Genomic DNA, 18,684 nt, shown 5'->3' with positions numbered 1-18,684 from the left:
AATTTTATTAATTAAAAAAATGCTCTCGATCAACCTCCCTAAGGGAGAACTAGGTGGTCAACCGATGCAAGGGATGGTGTTGGCTTGAGAGAAAAAAAAAACAATGGAAAAAAGAGAAATGGCTTTTTAATTATTTCATGTTTAATATTAACTTGGGGATGAGTGTTTATTTTAAAAATTAATGAACCTTTATATAGTTTCGATCAAAATTTAAAAAATTAGAGATATTTTATCCATGTTTTTTTTAGATTTGATCAAAGACAAATGGGGCCAATGACAACCGATGATAGCACCAGAATTTTGAATAGATCCGAGAAGGTGAGAATAGAGAGAGAAAGATGAAGAAGATATTGCAAAAGTTTATCTAATCTTCTTAAAACTAAGTAGTTTTGAGGAGCTATAAAAGAAAGAAAGAGAAAATATTAATCAGCTATAATATAATCACATGAATAAAAAATATTAATTGATACTAAAATTAATTATTAATTTTTTATTAAAATTAAAATTTTATTTAAATACAAATAAAAATTAGAAACTCATTTAAATATAACAAAATATAAAAGATTTAGTTGATAAAATACCATGATTTTATAAAATTTTAATCATTTAAACCAATATTAATTTTCAGCAAGTCTTGAATCATATGCTCCCAATAAATGTGATGCAATACCCCAATGGGACTTAACATTTGGTATGATAGTAATGAAAGCACATTATTTACAATGTGATCAATTAAATGTAATGTAAAATTACAATACAATCACATTATAATTAATGAATGAAATGTTATTACATTACAAAACTAATGCAATCATATTATATTGTGTCGCGTGTCAAAACTTAGACCAACCTTACGTGACTTTAAATTCTATAAGTAAAACATTAAGTAAGCATAGTGAAAATAAAAAAAAATGCTTTGTGTTTATAGGCTAATGACTCCCTCTATTAGATAAGATAAGGTTACAAAATAAAGATAAAATAAAATATTTAATTTGAAGAGATAATATTTAAATTAAATCTAAATTTCCAACTAATATAATAAATCTACGTAGAAGTCTATATATACATTAACAAATCAAAAAATTAAAATCGGATTATATTAGGTGAGCTGAGCTTGTTGTCTAGCTTATGCAGACTATCTAACTTACTTGGTTGCTAGGCCTCCCTCTACTGTCTATTCTGTTTGGATTGCTAACTGTTGGATTAATTGGTCTGTGTGGATTAATTTAAACTCTTTGACCATGACACATTGTACTATGTAATATTATTAAAAATATTTTTATCGGATTGAGGGTTTAGTAAATACAATTGCATATGATATCACATTTTTTGCAGTAATTTTGTTTGTTTTTTTTTTTTATTTTTAAAAATCGTTTGTCAGCCTTTTTTATGAATTTTATTTTAATTTTTAGATCATTGAATTGACATGAATTTTTTGCAAGGCGTGCTAATTTTATTATTCAATGAAATTTGTTTTTACTTACATAATTACATTGGATCTGAACTTAAAAAGATAAGATGCTCTCTAAAAAGAATTTAGTTAAAAATGATAGTTGCATTCGATCTGAACTAAAAAGAATAAAATAAAATGTTCTCTAAATTTAGTTAGAAACAAGAATATTGGAGATGTTGTCTAACTAATTAAAAAGTTCCTTTATCCATTAGTTACCGTATAAAAAAGAAAAATGAAAATAGCAAGAATAGGGAAAACCAATAAGGGAAATAAAATAATAAAAAAAAGATCAGAGGAACAAAACCGACCCGGGTCACTTGCTCAAGACTCAAGGGGCAGAACTTGTATCGTAGCTGGTTCGGCGATGGAAGCAAAGCCCCGGCCGAACGCCCCGCCATTTCCTTCATTCCCCTCTCCTTCACCTTTTCGTTTGACTCTTCTCGTCTTCCTCCCCTGAAATAGTGAAATTCCCCTCCTAACACCAACCACCGCCATTTCCACCACTGCTTTAACAATGCCTAAATTCCATCTCGACTTCAGAAACTCCCTCCCGGATCACCAACATATCCTTCCATTTCCCTCTAATTCAAATTTTCTTGTCCCTGGCGGTTTATTCATCGAGCCCAGCGTTCCCTCTTGCTTCCTCGACTTCATTTCCCCTTTTAAAGATACCTCCGGTTCCAAAAGAACGGTTTCTTTTGCTCGTAGGCAAAAGCGGGAAGCCGTTACGGTTAAGGATTTGTTTTTTTTATCCATTAGCCTGAGCAACGGTGGGCTTGTTTCAGAACCCAAGGAGTTTCTGTTAGAAAACGGAGTACAAAAGAAGAGCAATGGGGAAGTAGCGGTAGCCAAACCGAAAGTTAGGGTAACGCGACGTGGGGCTGTCAACACTACCAAGCATTTGTGGGCTGGAGCTATCGCAGCCATGGTTTCCAGGTATCGTTAATTAATTTTCGCTGTAATTTAGGCACGTGCCTTTATCCTATTTGCCTAGAGACCTATCCATTATTTTGTTTTCACTCTAATTATTGTTTTGAAATGATATAGAACATTTGTTGCTCCGCTAGAGAGATTGAAGCTGGAATATATAGTTCGTGGTGAACAGAGGAATATATTTGAACTTGTTAAGAAGATTGCTGTGACGCAAGGATTACTTGGGTTTTGGAAAGGGAACTTAATTAACATTCTTCGCACGGCCCCATTTAAAGCTGTGAATTTTTGTGCTTACGATACCTATAGGAAGCAATTGCTTAGATTGTCTGGAAATGAGGAAACCACAAATTCTGAGAGGTTTGTTGCTGGTGCTGCAGCTGGCATTACTGCTACCGTACTCTGCTTACCGCTTGACACTGTATGTGGAATTTGCAACATGAGATTTCCTTCCTGTTTTCATTTTTCTATCTTCAATTTGAGCTTGCATTTGGGCATCACTCTTGTAGGCATGCTAAGTATATGCACTGCTGTATTGTACATTTTGGGGCAACCATCATAACTTGCTCATGGTTAATTGTTAATCCTATGTGTTATTAAAGGTTTGTCAAAGTTATGAGGAACCAATTATATTTTGTAAATTAAGGTTAGCATCTGGTCTCTTATTATAAGTATGGTTGCGGACCAAACATAGTGATAATCTTGTTTACCAGTATTTAGTGCTTTTGTTCTCTTACCTAGTAGTATCTATTTAATGCAAAATGCTTTATAGAGGATATCCCTTTATTGTCACTGCAATGTCTTGTTTAGCATGACTAAATATGCATATTTTGAGACATCCAATGTAATATCTTTTGACCAATCAAGGTGAAGGATAGTGGTTTCAGGGAGTCTTAGTATTATAAATTATGATAATGCCGCATGGAATCAAAATTTTTTTTTTTTTTTGAGATTTTTATAAAATAAGAAAGCGTGATTCTAGCTTGAGAGTTTAATGGTTCAAAGGGATATTAAAATGTATGATATCCGAACTAAAATGAAATATGATAAGCTCCTTTACTGAGTTTTGTTGTTTAGACCTTTCATCTGTAAATGCTTTTGTCAAATGCTAGGCTTATTTATAACTAGCAACATTTTGAGAGGACCTGCTTTTGACGACTATGAATAATTCCATTCTTGTTTCTGTCCCAATAATCATCAACTCTTAAAGTAATTTATTTTCTGCTATGCTTTATTCTGTTCTGAACTTTGTAGATTTATTAAAGAGCACTTAATGTGCAACTTGCAAGTGTTTTCAATGCCTTCATGATTCCAGTAGGTGCATGCCGGTAATTGATTAATTCTTCTTTCCCCCCTCTTCTTCTATGAGGATAGTTATTGACTACTTGCTTATTGTTGTCTTGTACAGATCCGAACCAAGATAGTGGCACCAGGTGGAGAAGCCTTAGGTGGTGTTATTGGTGCTTTTCGCCACATGATCCAAACTGAAGGATTCTTTTCTCTCTACAAAGGTCTAGTGCCCTCTATTGTAAGCATGGCACCTTCAGCTGCGGTGTTCTATGGTGTGTATGATATGTTGAAATCAGCTTATCTGCACTCAACGGAAGGTAGGAAAAGAATTCAGAACATGAGTCAGCTGGGGCAGGAACTGAATGCTTTGGATCAGTTAGAGTTGGGACCAGTCAGGACATTACTATACGGGGCTATTGCTGGTGCTTGCGCTGAAGTTGCTACTTACCCATTTGAAGTTGTGAGAAGACAGTTGCAATTACAAGTCCAGGCAAGCAGAATGGGTGCATTGGCAACTGGTGTGAGGATTATTGAGCAAGGAGGAGTTCCAGCACTCTATGCAGGGCTAATTCCCAGCTTGCTACAAGTAAGTGGATCAAGCTTTTAATAAAATCCCCAGGAATAGTTTTGCAAAAGCTTATGTTAATTATACGCTCTTCACAAATGCAGACATGGGGTTAAACAATCAAGATGACAGCAGAACATGAGAGTGCATCTCGCAATTTTCTTTCTGTTCTGTCCTGAAGTGATGATATCATCTTGATTATTTTCCACATTATATATATATATATATATATATATAGTTTCTAACATTTGATTAGCTAATTGTTTAAATGGGATATTTTACTTGTTTTGCCCCCACTTTTTGTGGCTCACATGCTTTTCACCACTGTGCACTATCATGTTTGATGTCATCTTTTGGGATTGATCACAGTCTTTATATTGAGCTTGCTATCAAATATGACATTATTACTAAGTTGAATTCCTCATGACTCAAATTTGATGTGTTCTTCTGGAATCATATTCTGCTTAGTAATATGATCCCAAAATGTATTTGATTTTCAAAGGAAATTGTATAATCTTGCTTTCTTTTTCATTTTTAAAATTCCCTCTTTAAATATGATATTTTTCATCTTCAGGTCCTTCCTTCCGCTGCAATAAGTTATTTCGTGTACGAGTTTATGAAGATTGTTCTCAAAGTGAATTGAAGAGGGACAATGGATCCTCTCAGGAAAAGAACTGGTAGGATGTTGTACAGTGCTATAAGATGAGCACAGCACAGAGATTCAGAGGAAGATTTAGTCATTAATCATTTAAACTTAACAGTTACCATCAATGTTCTCCACATATTTTTTACCTGAACAGAAAGAAATGGAAATTTTATTGACATGTTAACTTCTTTTCTTGATTATAGATCCACCATTGAATTGCTGACTGAATTTTGACCTGCATAGTTTAGGAGCTTGATTTTATTAATAATATAATGTAGTGGTTTTCATTTTCAATCTATCATGTTTGCTAGCACATGCTTGAGATCAGGTCCTTGGTGATGCATCGAAGTATTTGCTAGGGTCCTGGGGTGGTTGGTGGGGGGTGGATGTATAGTATAATAACAGCTTTTGATGATGTCATTTTCGAATGACACACACTTTATGCTTTGAAATGATTTGAAACATTTGATAAGAAGGATTTTAAATATGTGTCACCATTTTTGGGCAAAAAGTCTGAAAGATGGCTGATGGTGAAAGAAGTGAAATGTGCTTGTTTTAAATCCAAATAACTTTCTCTACTTTAAAAATGGGAAAAAGAAACCCTGTAAAAGTAGTGAAAGTAGCCTATTTTGGCACTCCCCATCTTTGTACAAAATTTTGCTTCTACCTCTGGAATTAGCAGGTATATCCAAATGCTTTGGTTTTGCATGTATTTTGGCACAATCAGTTATCAGTCAATGCAAAACATATGTTTGGGATTTTGAAGAAGACTTATATTTGTTCATAAAACAGCCATAGATTCCCAATTTTATATTTTATATGATTTTCCCGTCCATCTTTGTCCAAAGAATGCTAATCACATGCAGTGGCCAGTGTGCGTGGCCTTATCCCTTAGAAAAGCCGAACAGCAATGCTCATAAAACATACCCCAGTTATTTTTTGGACTCTAGTTGTGTATGTGAACAGCGGAGCTCAACAGTAAGATGAATATGGACGACTGGACGTTAAGATTGTGTTTGTAAATGGTTTCATTAGATTCACTGGACGTTATTCTTTGACCCCTCTTGTAGTAATTCACCCCAACGCCGGTTGACTTTTCAGTGCCAAACATCTGAAAATCTGATTTCCATAGCTGGAGGGTTCATAGGAAATTAACTAGCAGATAGCATTGAAACGAATTATTTACCAGTATTACAGCAGTTTTTGACAAATCTCATCGTGAAACTTGAATCCAGCATGTTTGAGATCTTTCAACATATTTGTTATCACGAAGCTTCGTTTCCAGGTAGGAGATTTCAGGAAGCTTGACAGCTATGAGACAAGCTTGAAAAAGGGGCGTTGCATTCAATTTTCTAGTTACTCTCAGTGTTAGCTTACATCAGAATTCAGAACCTTGATGGACCACGAGCAAGTTGCTTCGAAATTATGTTAGAAAATGGCTCGCTCTGTCTGCCAATCGCAAGTTGAACACGTGATCCTCTAGCTGTTCCCCTTTCATTACATTCAATATCACAATCACCTAATAGTGAAATGGTAACAATTAAATGTCCATTTTTTGGTAAAAAAATTTTTCACCCTTTTTGGTAACTTTCTATCCTAATTGATTAGTACAAAATGAAAGGTACTCAAAAGTTGACATGCCTTCGAAATTCACAGTCAAAGCCCAAAAAGAGCATAACATAACGGGCAATGTTTAGCCTTTGGTGAGTATATTCTTCTGGATACAAAGTGCCCCAGACGAAAGACCAAACAAAAAAAGTTGCCCCTTACCTATAACGTTGCGAGTATCGACGTGTCATAAGTTAGCAAAAGCATTCTACCAACGGCGAAGGCCGAAGGGTGAACTAACGAACCGTTTTCATTAAAGAATTTGCTATAATCAATTCGGCCATTTTTGACAAGCAAAGGTATTGGACTTCAAAGCATGGAGCCAAACCGCCAAAACTCACATAAGACACGTGTCGGTCAATCGAGGGTACTTTGATAAACGCAAAAAGCAGGGAAGTTAAATTCTGTCTCACTTTGAAAATTCGTTTCGTAATTTCCCACCAACAATCCGGCTCCTAAATCAATCAATCACCTCCTGATTCTTCTTCAAAAAAACTTAGTTATCTCCGCGCCGCAAAAACCCTAGTTCACGACCATGTCGCCGTCCGGAGACGGAGCCATCAACGGTGGTTGCAGATGCTCTTGTCTCTCCGGCGAAAATGGTGGTTTCCACGATGGCGCCGAGGATTATTGTATCCCCAGATCTCACTACGAGACTTGCACGCATTGCGCGAGATGCAAACCTTCGTTATGTTCTTCCTCTGCTCTTGGTTTCGATTCGATACTGTTAACGGACTCGGAGAAGTTACGGAGAATTGTTGTCGCTTCAGCTAAAGGCTTCTCAATTGGAGCTGGCATTAAAGGTGGCTTAGCTCTTTTCTCGATTCTTGCTCGCTTGCGGCGCAAAAAATCGAGGTATACTAAAATTTGATCTTTTTTTTTTTTTATAATTTGCTGTGAGAATAATAAATTAATAATTTCTTGATTTAGGAAAGTTGAGGCTTTTACTGACAAGGAAGCAGTTTCTATGGCGATTAAGGAGACAATTAGATACGGTCTTTTTCTTGGAACTTTCGCTGGTACATTTGTTTCAGTAGATGAGGTTATTGGTGCTCTTGGAGGACATAACAGGCAATGCTCTTAATCTTAATTTCCATATCTTTAGTTGAAATGGAAGATTTAATAAACTTATGTTTTACTGGAGTGTTAAATTGTTGAATCAGGACTGCGAAATGGAGGGCATTAGTAGCCGGACTGGTTGCAGGGCCTTCCATGCTTCTTACCGGACCGAACACGCAGCATACGAGTTTGGCCATATACATACTCATGAGAGCTGCTGTATTGGCATCACGCTGTGGGATAAAGAGTAAACGGTTTGGGAAGCTTTGTAAACCTCTTACTTGGAAGCATGGTGACATTTTCCTTATGTGTCTCTCGTCTTCTCAAATCTTGTATGTTTCTTCTTTTAAATTCTCTTGGTTATTGGTTTTGTTTTGTTGTTTTATACTGTTAAGTTTTAGTGCAATGGTTCTCATTGAATTATGGTAATTTTCAGTTGTACTTGAAGCATGTAACTCTTTTGGAAGTTACCACCTAGGCTAGGTGACTGAGCCTCCTGGATTAAGAGCCCAGTTTAAGTTATCAATCTCGAACAATTTCCCTGCAGGAAGATTTAAGAAAAAAAAAGTGTGATACTATAACATTTTGGAGGCATTTCGAAACATATCAGGCTATATATGAAATGAGTGAAAGTCTAATCAGCATGCCAGGGGACTCTATTGTTCTTTTCCTTTTTTTTTTTTTCGTTTTTAACTATAATTCATCCTGTTAAAGCTGGCAATCAAAATTCAAATGTTTGGCTGCTGCCTGATCTTCTCTATACTTAAAAGTTTATTAAATCTTAGGCTTCATAGCAGGATCTTTGATTCTTAAATCTAACTAGTGGTCAAAGCCTAACTACATCATATCATATGTGAAAAGAAAGTTAGAAAAATATTTGCTTAAACTAAAAGTAAGTGGTCATTATACAGTTTAAGGCAACATTTGAGACGGGCCGGACGACATTGTGTAGCTTTTCAAATTGTACACATAATGGCATCCAAAAACACAGCCTGGGGAAAATTTCATTATTTTTTTCTAAGGAGTCGATTAATGCACTTTTATTTATTTTTTTGGGCATAACTTTTAAGTGGAAACATTTTTATTTCAGGTCTTCATACATATTGAAGCAAGATAGCTTGCCCCCATCATATAGGTCCTTTCTCAATAAACATGGTGGAAAGGATATTGTCATCCTACAAGGTGTAAAAGAGATTGCAAGAGGCCTTCCATTCGCTAATTTGGAAGCAATAGAGAAACTTTACAAGGCAACAGGAGTAGACATAAAATTAGATCCTAACATGAAAATCCCCTGTTCGGTATGATCCTTGTTACTCCCTTAGTGTCATTTTACCGAGTAGTGTTAATGTATATACCTTATTCATAGTATGCAGTCCTTCTATACTTTTCTTTCTTTCTTCCTTTGGAACAAAGAACTAACAGCACGGCATTTTCCCCCCTACACAGTGTCTGGTATATGAGACTTCAGCATTGTGCTTTATTTAGGATTATCTCTTGAGTAAGATCATTAAAGATGGGTGCTTCTTTTCATACAGGATAGCATTTTTATGGCAATGAATGTCGTCTTGAAGATTTACTTAGATGCTTGTTGAATGGAATTGTTTGCAAGAATTTGAGAAAGCTAAGTAAGAAGGGCTTGGTTAAGAAAATTAATCTGAAGTGACATTGAGCTTTTCATTTTTCTCATTCTTTTCAAAACTCATAAAGCTCATTCTTATGGGCTAAAAACTCTCCTTCATGCTGCTTTATGAGAAATTACAAAATGAAAATCTGAAAAGAGTAGGAGAGAGTGTGAAGTTCATTTCAGTTGCTCTGGTTATCAGCCTGATACTGCCTTCCAACTTTCAGAATTTTAGAACTAATTTAGAGCTTTTCTTTGTCATGTGCTGATTCATACGTAAAAGCACATAGTGAAGGTGTTTTTGACAGGTTAAAAACCATCTACTTATCCTCTGAAGTATTCCATTACCCAAAACTTTGTATGCACTTGGTCATTCTTTGCAGTCTCTGTAAGCCTTGCGATAAGATCTCATTTGCAATCCACAATTCAATATTTTCTTCCAATAATATTAGTTATTTGGATGTAAATAGTTGAAATTGCAGTAGTTTAACCACTGTATTAGGTTTAATTGTTCTCCTTTGCAATAAGATCTTAGAGTGCTCACATTTAGCAACATGCATGATTTCTGAATAATACAATAGATTTTCTTGCATGAATCATTTCTTTTTTGTTGGTTTAAATTACTCAGATGTTCATAGAAAATTCAGCATAGACTTTGATTCAAGCACTCGAGCCACTATTGCTTGAAGTTTGCTGGCAAAAGTATATTGTTACTTTTGAGAATTGTTCTTAAATCCTCAAGCTATTTGCAGATGATACATGGGAATCAATCATGTGGCGAACATGTTGTTTCCTTTCTTATTGAAGCATATAAAAGGGCATTACCTGTGTATCTTCCGGTTTATTTGATTCCTGCATTGATAGTTCATCGTCAAGGCCTCTTAAAAAGGTGATGCAGTTAGACTATTTTCTCTTTCTTGAAGACTGTTTAATTGAAATTTAGTGAAATTTTTCACTTAGAGTTTGCCTACTTATCGTTATTATTATTTTAAAAAAGAAATTGTTTACTTAATATGTTCTAGATTTTTAGATTATTTTTTCCTACTTTGGGCCCTCTATGGTTAATAGAGTAGGTAAATGCCCCTATACAAGTTGATGAGTGATTGAGCTTGTTGCTGCACATGGATGCTATAGGTTTTTGGCATGCTTGCCAAGTGTTTGCTTCATATATTTTTAGGTGAACAAAGAATTATATGCCCACTTTGGCTTTGAGTACCTCATAATATTTGAGCATCAGAGAAAACCTTCCAGTTACTTGTTCCTTTTCTTTCTTTAGGACAACTCAACATGTGTTAGTCTTTTGGTTTGTTTCTGTGCACCCCCCCCCTTCACCCTCTCTTTTCCAGCAATAATTGAGATCAGTGTTGGTTCTCTTCACTCGCCAGATGCTCCTTGTAATCATTATTGTCTGACATAGTTCTTTTTGACCTTAATGCAGACCTTACACAATATTAGGGAAGGGTCTTGTTGGTACTGCCAGATCAAGCTTATTTTTATCTGTCTATTGCACATCTGCTTGGTTAGTGTTCTATCATTCTACTGTTTCATTGTATTCATAGCATTGTCTGTTTGTTCTCCAAGATTAGTAATACCTAATGCATTTCAACTTTAATTTATAGCTCTCCCTTTTTTAGTTTTCCTTTCTTGATAAGTAATTGTCTTTGAGATTTGCTGTTGCGGTTAAAGTAATTAAAACATTAGTTATTGTTGGTCAAAATTACAAAGGATCTATATCCTATAGTCTATGCTTAAGGGTGTGATATGTCATTTCATCCAACCTTTCCTTCTTTTTCCTTTTTTTGTTACTTTTGTTATACTTAAGAAGATCAGTATCTCATACTGGTCAACAATCTTTTATTTGATGAGCAATCATATTTTCATACATTCACATGCCATGAGACTTGTTGGTTCTATGCTTATACAGAGTTCTTAGCTTCGTTAGTGGTTCTATGCTTCTATTGTGGCAGTCCACTTTGAATGTCTTTTTCTTTTTGTTCCAAAGCCCACTTTGATTGTCCGGACATGAGAATTGTTGGTTGTGACAAGGATAGTCAAAGTGTATCATGATTTCCTGTGAAAGACTTATAAGAAAAACAGAGGGTCATAATCTTCATGAAATTGTCAGTTTATGATGATATTGAACTAACTTTGGAATCTGGGGAAACTCTAAATTGCAACTTCTGCATCACTGCGCGTGGTCATAATTTTAGCAATTTGGTATAGTTTTATGAACATCAATCATCTAATATAATTAAAATGTGGTTCTCAAAATTCAAAACATTGAGGGATGTTCTTCTAAAAGTGAATTTTGGTAGTTGGAAGGAAATAAGCATAACTATGAAAATTTGTACTGGCTTTGCTACTTGCGTGCAGTATCTGGTGATGTCATATGTCAAGTTGTGTAAGTTTGTGGTGCCATGAACATGGTTGAAAGGCATTAAGAATTACTGACTTTATGTGCTAAAGTAGGCTTTGAATAGGATAATAGGTTTGCCTAATATATTTAATGTGAAATTAAATGGCATGGTTATTGGTTTCGGAAGATGTTTTATAGTTCAATAGCAAATGAGGAACTGATATATATTGGAAGAGACACCTAGTTGAGAAAGGTTACAATGTCATTAAACAAGACAAGAATGGTAAGATGTGTATATGAAAATAGTGAGATGCTTTCTTTGTCTCTCCTGTACTGTATTTTACGAAACCATGAGCTATATCAAGCAGGAGAGTCAACATATGTATACACATTGAATACCTGTATAGGCTTCTTCATAGGGGGTAAGATGAGTGATGGCATAATTTGCTTTTCTTTTTTTTTTTCTTATGATGCTTTCCACTTTGCATAAAGTTAATCACAAATCCAACTTGTACATATTGCTAATATTGACCTTTGTCATTGATTTAACCACCATTCATTTTTCAACAGGATGTGGACTTGCATGCTGTTTAGGATTTTCAGAAAATGTAACATACCAATGGTAGCAATGGGAACGGTAAAGGATTCTTTCCAATTTATCATGTGAGTTGTAGGCCAAGGTGTTTTTTCCTTTTTCTTTCTAATGTAGGATGCGTTATTGGGCAGTTTCCAACGGGTCTGGCCTTGGCTATTGAGAAGAAAAGTAGGCGGATTGAGATATCACTCTACTGCCTTGCACGAGCCATAGAGAGCTTCTTTACATGCATGGCTGATGTTGGGTATTTGCCACGGTCAAAGAATCTGAAGAGAGCTGATGTGGTAATTTTTAGCTTGTCAACCGCTATCATAATGCATTGCTACGCACAGGAGAGGGACGTGTTCCGCTCAAAGTACCTAAATGTTCTTGATTGGGTCTTTGGTGTGCCTCCTCCCCCATGTGAAACCCCTCGCTGCAAAAACAGTTGAGCAGATTGCAGGGATTTGGGGTTGAGGCGACTCTAGAGCTGAGTATTCTCTTCTCATGAATGATGAATTGTATTTGTTTGCACCAACAGGGCTGGGAGTACCGAGGTGCCTGTAGCAAATAGCAACGCAGGTGGTAAATTATATCCTGCTGAGTTATCTATTCTAGTGTTGATAGTCTGTTGAGTAATTTTTGACAGTAACAAAAGTGAAAACAATACTTTATCTGAATAGGTTCCGTCAAATTCATGATTCGTTTTTCAGCGAAAGCTCTCTTGGGTTTCAAGTTTGAGATGTCAAGGTAATTCCACGAGATTGAGATCAGAATCGCTGTTTAAGTTCAATTTCATCGAAGGTTCAGGTTCTAAAGTCTACATTATTACATCCAAAACAACGGGGGTACATCTATCAGTAATGATTCCCGATACTAGTTCTTCACAAGCTTCTTTCCAGCCAGCGCCTGTTATTCTAATGTCATTAGGAAATGGAATTTTCTACTTTATTTCCTGCTTTACCTATTACTTCTGCATTTAGGAAAGGATAAGTGAAATGTTTGCTTCTCCTTGGAAATGATAGGATAATAAACGCAAAAATGTGAGATCAAAGGAATTAATACTACGGGTGAAGTTATGCTTGAAAGTTTAGGATAAACTTAGTCAAGAAATTTCTGTCTCGAGTTCAATTTTCATTTTCCAACAATTTCCAACCTCTACAAATTCATCTAAAAAAGACATGGGAGCGATTACAATATTTTTTTAACAGCTTTTAATCTCATTGCCAGCAGTCATCAATCATAGATTGAAAGCTCATTTTTTCGAATCAATCTTCAATCCTATAGTTAAACAAACAACATATCATTCCCCAAAGAAAGACTGAACGGAGAAAAAAGGAAAAGAAAAGAAAAATAAAAGCCCAAATGAAAACCCAGGCAGCCGTATCAGGGACCATTTCTCAAACCTCATCCTCATGTAGAAGCATGTTAGGAATTCCCTTGTTAACCGGAAACTTTCTGCCCGTCTCGGGGCAAACAAGAGCACCTTCCTCAAGATGGAGCTCCAAGAGTGCATGATGGAACTTTCTCAAGAACTCCAGGTCCGATTCTAACACCAACGGCTCAGGTGCCTCCTCGGGAAGCTCGGCGTAGCCCATGACTCTGGAAGCGTCGAAAAACGCTTTCCAATCGATCTTCGGAAATATGTTCCTGAGGAAATCGTGGTTGATCTCGACTTGCTTCTCCACCACTTTCTCCACTTCGATTCTAAGAGGGAAGCCGTTAGTTACCCCCTTGATGTTTGACGACAACATGTTGTGAGTTAGCAACCTCATCTCGTTCCTTTATTTTCTGTCTTTCCCTTTCGCTTCTTTCTGTTTCTTTGCTTCTTTCTTTCGGCTCCTGTGTCAAATGGAGTAGCAGCCTGGTTGATGCTTGGCTTGTTTGTAGGGGTTTTCGTGGAAGGACGAATATGTCCTCGTCGTACTGCTAAAATTTTGGGGGCAATATAGTAATTTCATATGTTTTGTGGTGTTAACATAAGCCCTAGTTCTTAAGCCCGGCCTAGGTCGAAGGTGGTCTTGTAGTCAACACCAGCCCAACTTTAGAAACTAAGCCTAGCCCATAGTACACTAATTTTTTATTGACCAATTTTTTAATATTAAATAGAAATATAAAAATACTAAAAGTATATTTGATTTGCAAAATGAAATAGAGTAATAATGAAATAACTATTTTTCTAGAGAAACTTGACCTAGGTGGAAGGTGATGTTATAGTCAATACCAATCCAACTTTTGCAAAATAAAATAAAGAGAATGGAATAATTATTCTACGATAATAGAATAAGAAAGAAATAATTATTATATAATTTAATTTATAACCCATAAGAATAGAATAGGATATAAATTGTTATAATAACTTATTTTAATATTTAATTGACAAGAATAATTCTAGAAATAATCAAGTAATAAGTGATAAATAACAAAAATATCTATTTCTTATTATATTTAATTATTTTATTTTAAACTTTTATTTTTAATTTTGAAATATTAAAACTTTATTATTAAATTATTTTTTATAATTAAAATTAAAATTAAAATTTAATTTTATAAAATAAAATATTAATTTTTAACCTCTTTTTTTCATTTTAGTATTTCATTCTTTTCTCTCACCATCAAAGATTTGGCTAGTGTAATGAAACATGGATCTAGCACTCCTTGTGGTTAGATTTAGTTGCTAGAGCACCAAATCGATGCTTCCTGTGATTGGATCTAATTAGGGAGCACTAGATTGACGCTTTCTAAGATCGAATATGGAGAAAGAATGCCAATTAATGTTTTTCGCAACAGACATGGTGTCACTATCACCTTCTTTAGAGAGAAGGAAAGAGGTGGAAGATGGATAAAAAGAGAAAATGTGAAAATTCAAGAAAATTTATACTATGATGTAATTTTTAAATTTATTTAAAGTAATTTTATCTAACAAAATTTTTTAGCTATTCTCCATTTTTAAAATAATTGTTATCAAGACCTTTTTGAAAATAACTATTTACGTTTATTCAAGAATGACTAACAATTGATTAAAGAGAGTTTAAAAATGAGGGGAATGATTACTCCATTTCCCAACCAAGCACGCTTTAAAAGAATTTATCATTGTGAATACTGAAAGTCGTGTGATGATCACATAATTATTGATAATATTTTAAATATAAGGTTGTGTTGCATACAGGTCTAACTAGCTTCTGCCGTTGACACTGACAAGCTTCCCGTCCAAAAAATTACAACTTATAATTACCGTTTAGACATTTATATTTAATACGATGAGATCATATTTGTTTCTAGTAGCTTTACAAAAATTGCTTTCAATAAAAGAAATCTCTAAAGACTATAGAGAATGGAAAAATAGTTGGTCACTACATGAATGGCACATTTCCTTCACCAAAAAATGGAAAAATAGTTTCTATGATGGCACGATTAGGAGAATAATCGAGCCATATATATCTTCAGCAGTCGCAAATTGTACATATATATGAACCGAACCGAGAAACAACTCCTAAAGGCGCAGATTCAACAATCCAAAAGAATTTTGAGCAAACGCTGATCATCCCAAAACTCAGCTGGGAAAAAGGGTCATCTGGCAGAGTTCCTTGATAATTAACTTGATATGAAAGTCCACCACTTGTACAGACCAAAGCCGTAAATTGTGGTGTAAATAATCACTCTCATGGGGTAGATCCGACACCTGCAGCACAGAAAACCAACTTTAAGAAAAACCTATCCTCTCCTAAAGTACTGATAAATGGTAAATTCCAACTCCATTATTTGCTCCAAAGTCGAGCCAAGACGCTTTTATTTGGGAGGTCCAGACTCCAGAGACAGGTAAGGGTACTGAACGAAACCACTGCAGCTTTGCAAGATATCCCAATACCACATGAACAAGCCAGAGACGTGCTTTGAATATAGTTCATACATTTATGAAGCCATTACAGTACACACTGTAGGATTGATGATTAATACATGACATCCAGTCATACACCGGCAAACACTAGGCCAGTCCACCGCCCAGCCTTGAAGTGATTACAGCCTTACGCCAACCGATTCAATTAAGGAGTTCATAATCCTCCAACCAACCCCAATTAATAATACTTGAGCTTAATGGAAATGGAATAAGGGTTTATTTGGGAAATCAGGATTTCATGTTTGAAAAGGCAAAAATAAGAAGTTTAATATTTGGAAGGTAAAATTATAAAATTTTTTAAACAATAGGAGTAAAATTATAAAATTTTAAAACCAAACAAGAAAATTATAAATTTCTGAAACTTTTTGGGTGGGAGCCCCTATTAACCCCCTCCCTCGGCTTCTGATTTGGGGTGTCATGGTAAATTAATGATCATAGGAAGAAAACTGAAATTCATCATAGTGATTTTAAGTGCTAATAATAGTAACCTAATTAAACTACAGTTTTATTAACTCAACTGCCATGTGAAACTAAACCTAAACAGAACCTACAGTACAACAACGTTTCATCATCCACCTGATTTTTCTGTTCTTTCCGAAACCAGAACGGTACTTTAGGTAGGAAGAAAAGTAAAGCATCTTATAGCCTATATATGCAAAACAGGGGAGGAAGAAGAAAATTGAAAACGCTAAACTCGTATCGATGAGGGAATAACAAGAAGAAAAGAAAAGAGATATTGATTATTAACCTTTTTATTAACCCAGATCTTCGAGCAAGAAGAGCAGCTCTTTCTTCAGCAGTAACCGGATAACACCACCGAGAAAAGTCACGATCGAAGAAATCCCAGTCAGGCAAAAGTATCCCAGCAATCCCAACCATCCCAAACGCATAAGTTATCATCATTTTCTTCAAAGATAACGTGCGTACCCCTACTAAGACTATGATCACCGCTAGCCATACTATAGCTGACCTTAAAGCAACATCGTTCGCCATTTCAAATCCGAAGAAAAAACAGATGACAGCTACCTGTACCTTATAGCTTAAAGCCTAAAGATGCTGAAGAGGAGGAAGCAGAAAGAGTATGGAGATGTGAATGGGCGGCACTGAATTAAAAATGAGGAAGAAAGAGTTCTATTTGGGTGTTTTACGGAAATTAATGTTAAGTCGTCAGCAAACTAAACTGCTTTTAATGCCCTATCGTCTCAACGGTTCCTTCGCTTCTTTAAATGTTTGTTGATCATTTAATTTGGCATTTTTGATGGAGTGTTTCTCAAAATTTCTCCAACTCTAACGTGGCACGTGTGTTGGCGAGAAAGACGTGTTTGCATTGCCATGCACCGTTTCCTGTTCAAATGGGGCGATGATCGAGCCAACTTAAATTCCAAGTGAGACCCACTTCGAGAGACTACTTTAACCTTCTAAATTACTGGTGTGAACAGATTTAAAGGGGTAATTTGAAAACAAATATGAAATGCTTTTAAGTAAAGGAGTCTTAAACCCTTATATTTTTCTTAAAAGATTAGGATGCACAATGTATGACAAAGAGCTAGTGGTATTCTTTTAAGCTCAAATCATATCTTAGACCTATTTTAATTTTACGTCATTATATGTTGATGTTCTGGACCGCAATTTTGTTTTTGGTGAAACTAAACTACAAGTTTTCTACTATCTAAACTATAATGTCATACTTGCTCGTCAATTTTGTAGAAGAAAAAAAATTATAAATCAATTACATGCAATTACATGGACTTAAAATTTTAACGAGAAATTTGTGTGTGCATACCCTTAAAAGAACTGACTTCTGACCTTTGTTTTCCATTATCAAAACCCAAAATGCCTGCTTCTTGTAAGACACTGGCTGCAACATATTATATTAATGTTGTAATTTCACCCGGACCCTTCAACGGGTCAATGGTTCAACCTGGCTAGCCATTTGGGTTCTGGATTGACGTTGTGGAAAACTAGGCTGGGCTGGGCTAGACTGGACTGGACTAGGGTCCCTTCAAAAGAGAATTTATGGAAAGAGGGAAATACGATGGCAAATCAAAAGAGTCATTGCAGCGGATCACAGGCCTCACTAAATCCACTTGATTTTTGGCAGAAGGAGAAGTTGGGCTTGAGCCCACTTACCGAAACCTGGCCGACCTAGAAGCAGTACCCGTTACCTCTGTTTCAGCCTAGTCAACACTAAAGAAAAAGGAATATATAAATAAATAAAGAAAAACATAGGTGAGAGGAGCTTGTTAACACTCCTTAAGAAATAAAATGGGATTATGAAAATTCAAATATTTGCAGCACGTTTCCAAGAAACTAGTTGATAATTTTTCAGAATGGGACTTGGGACAGTGATTTTATAAAGAAGGGAAGAGTTGGTCCATAGATTCTCCAAGATCATATCTAATGCCATTTCTTTTTATTAAGATTATGCAAGCGATCTCTTCCAAGGTTGAATCATTAGTTTCAATAACCAAAAACTGAAAAAAAAAGGAAAATAAATTTTGATACTTCGCCACATCTTTTATTGCTATGTATGCTATGATTTAGTTTAATCCTTCAAAAAAGAACAAATTGCTAGAAAATTGACAAATATGAGCTGACATGTGGTGGCTATTTTGTTAGATGCCTCAATCAATTACCTAAGTGGGAAAGAGATGGCTAGGCAATTTTGTTTGTTCTCTGCAGTT

General features: G+C 35.4%; 4 protein-coding genes across 4 annotated transcripts; 2 read left to right on the top strand and 2 right to left on the bottom strand.

Annotated features, from left to right (window-relative positions):
• LOC18592158 (probable mitochondrial adenine nucleotide transporter BTL3) lies at positions 1,738 to 5,081 on the top strand. The gene is made up of 4 exons (XM_007018717.2): positions 1,738 to 2,389; positions 2,501 to 2,804; positions 3,792 to 4,259; positions 4,813 to 5,081. The coding sequence occupies exons 1-4, from the start codon at positions 1,968 to 1,970 to the stop codon at positions 4,879 to 4,881; spliced, it is 1,263 nt and encodes a 420-aa protein (XP_007018779.2). The 5' UTR covers positions 1,738 to 1,967; the 3' UTR covers positions 4,882 to 5,081.
• On the top strand, positions 6,789 to 12,824 carry LOC18592157. Its single transcript, XM_007018716.2, has 8 exons — positions 6,789 to 7,347; positions 7,423 to 7,563; positions 7,656 to 7,883; positions 8,642 to 8,849; positions 9,925 to 10,061; positions 10,611 to 10,691; positions 12,099 to 12,165; positions 12,255 to 12,824. Exons 1-8 carry the CDS (start codon positions 7,028 to 7,030, stop codon positions 12,552 to 12,554), a joined length of 1,482 nt encoding a protein of 493 aa, XP_007018778.2. The 5' UTR covers positions 6,789 to 7,027; the 3' UTR covers positions 12,555 to 12,824.
• LOC18592156 (multifunctional methyltransferase subunit TRM112-like protein At1g22270) lies at positions 13,195 to 13,960 on the bottom strand. Its single transcript, XM_007018715.2, has one exon. It carries the CDS (start codon positions 13,875 to 13,877, stop codon positions 13,503 to 13,505), a length of 375 nt encoding a protein of 124 aa, XP_007018777.2. The 5' UTR covers positions 13,878 to 13,960; the 3' UTR covers positions 13,195 to 13,502.
• LOC18592155 (signal peptidase complex-like protein DTM1) lies at positions 15,312 to 17,233 on the bottom strand. The gene is made up of 2 exons (XM_007018714.2): positions 16,749 to 17,233; positions 15,312 to 15,784 (listed from the first exon to the last, which is right to left on the bottom strand). Exons 1-2 carry the CDS (start codon positions 16,991 to 16,993, stop codon positions 15,697 to 15,699), a joined length of 333 nt encoding a protein of 110 aa, XP_007018776.2. The 5' UTR covers positions 16,994 to 17,233; the 3' UTR covers positions 15,312 to 15,696.

Source organism: Theobroma cacao, chromosome 8 (assembly GCF_000208745.1).
Source record: "Theobroma cacao cultivar B97-61/B2 chromosome 8, Criollo_cocoa_genome_V2, whole genome shotgun sequence".
Lineage (NCBI taxonomy): Eukaryota > Viridiplantae > Streptophyta > Magnoliopsida > Malvales > Malvaceae > Theobroma > Theobroma cacao.
Note: the sequence above shows the minus strand (reverse complement) of the source record. Positions and strands in the feature narration are given on the sequence as shown.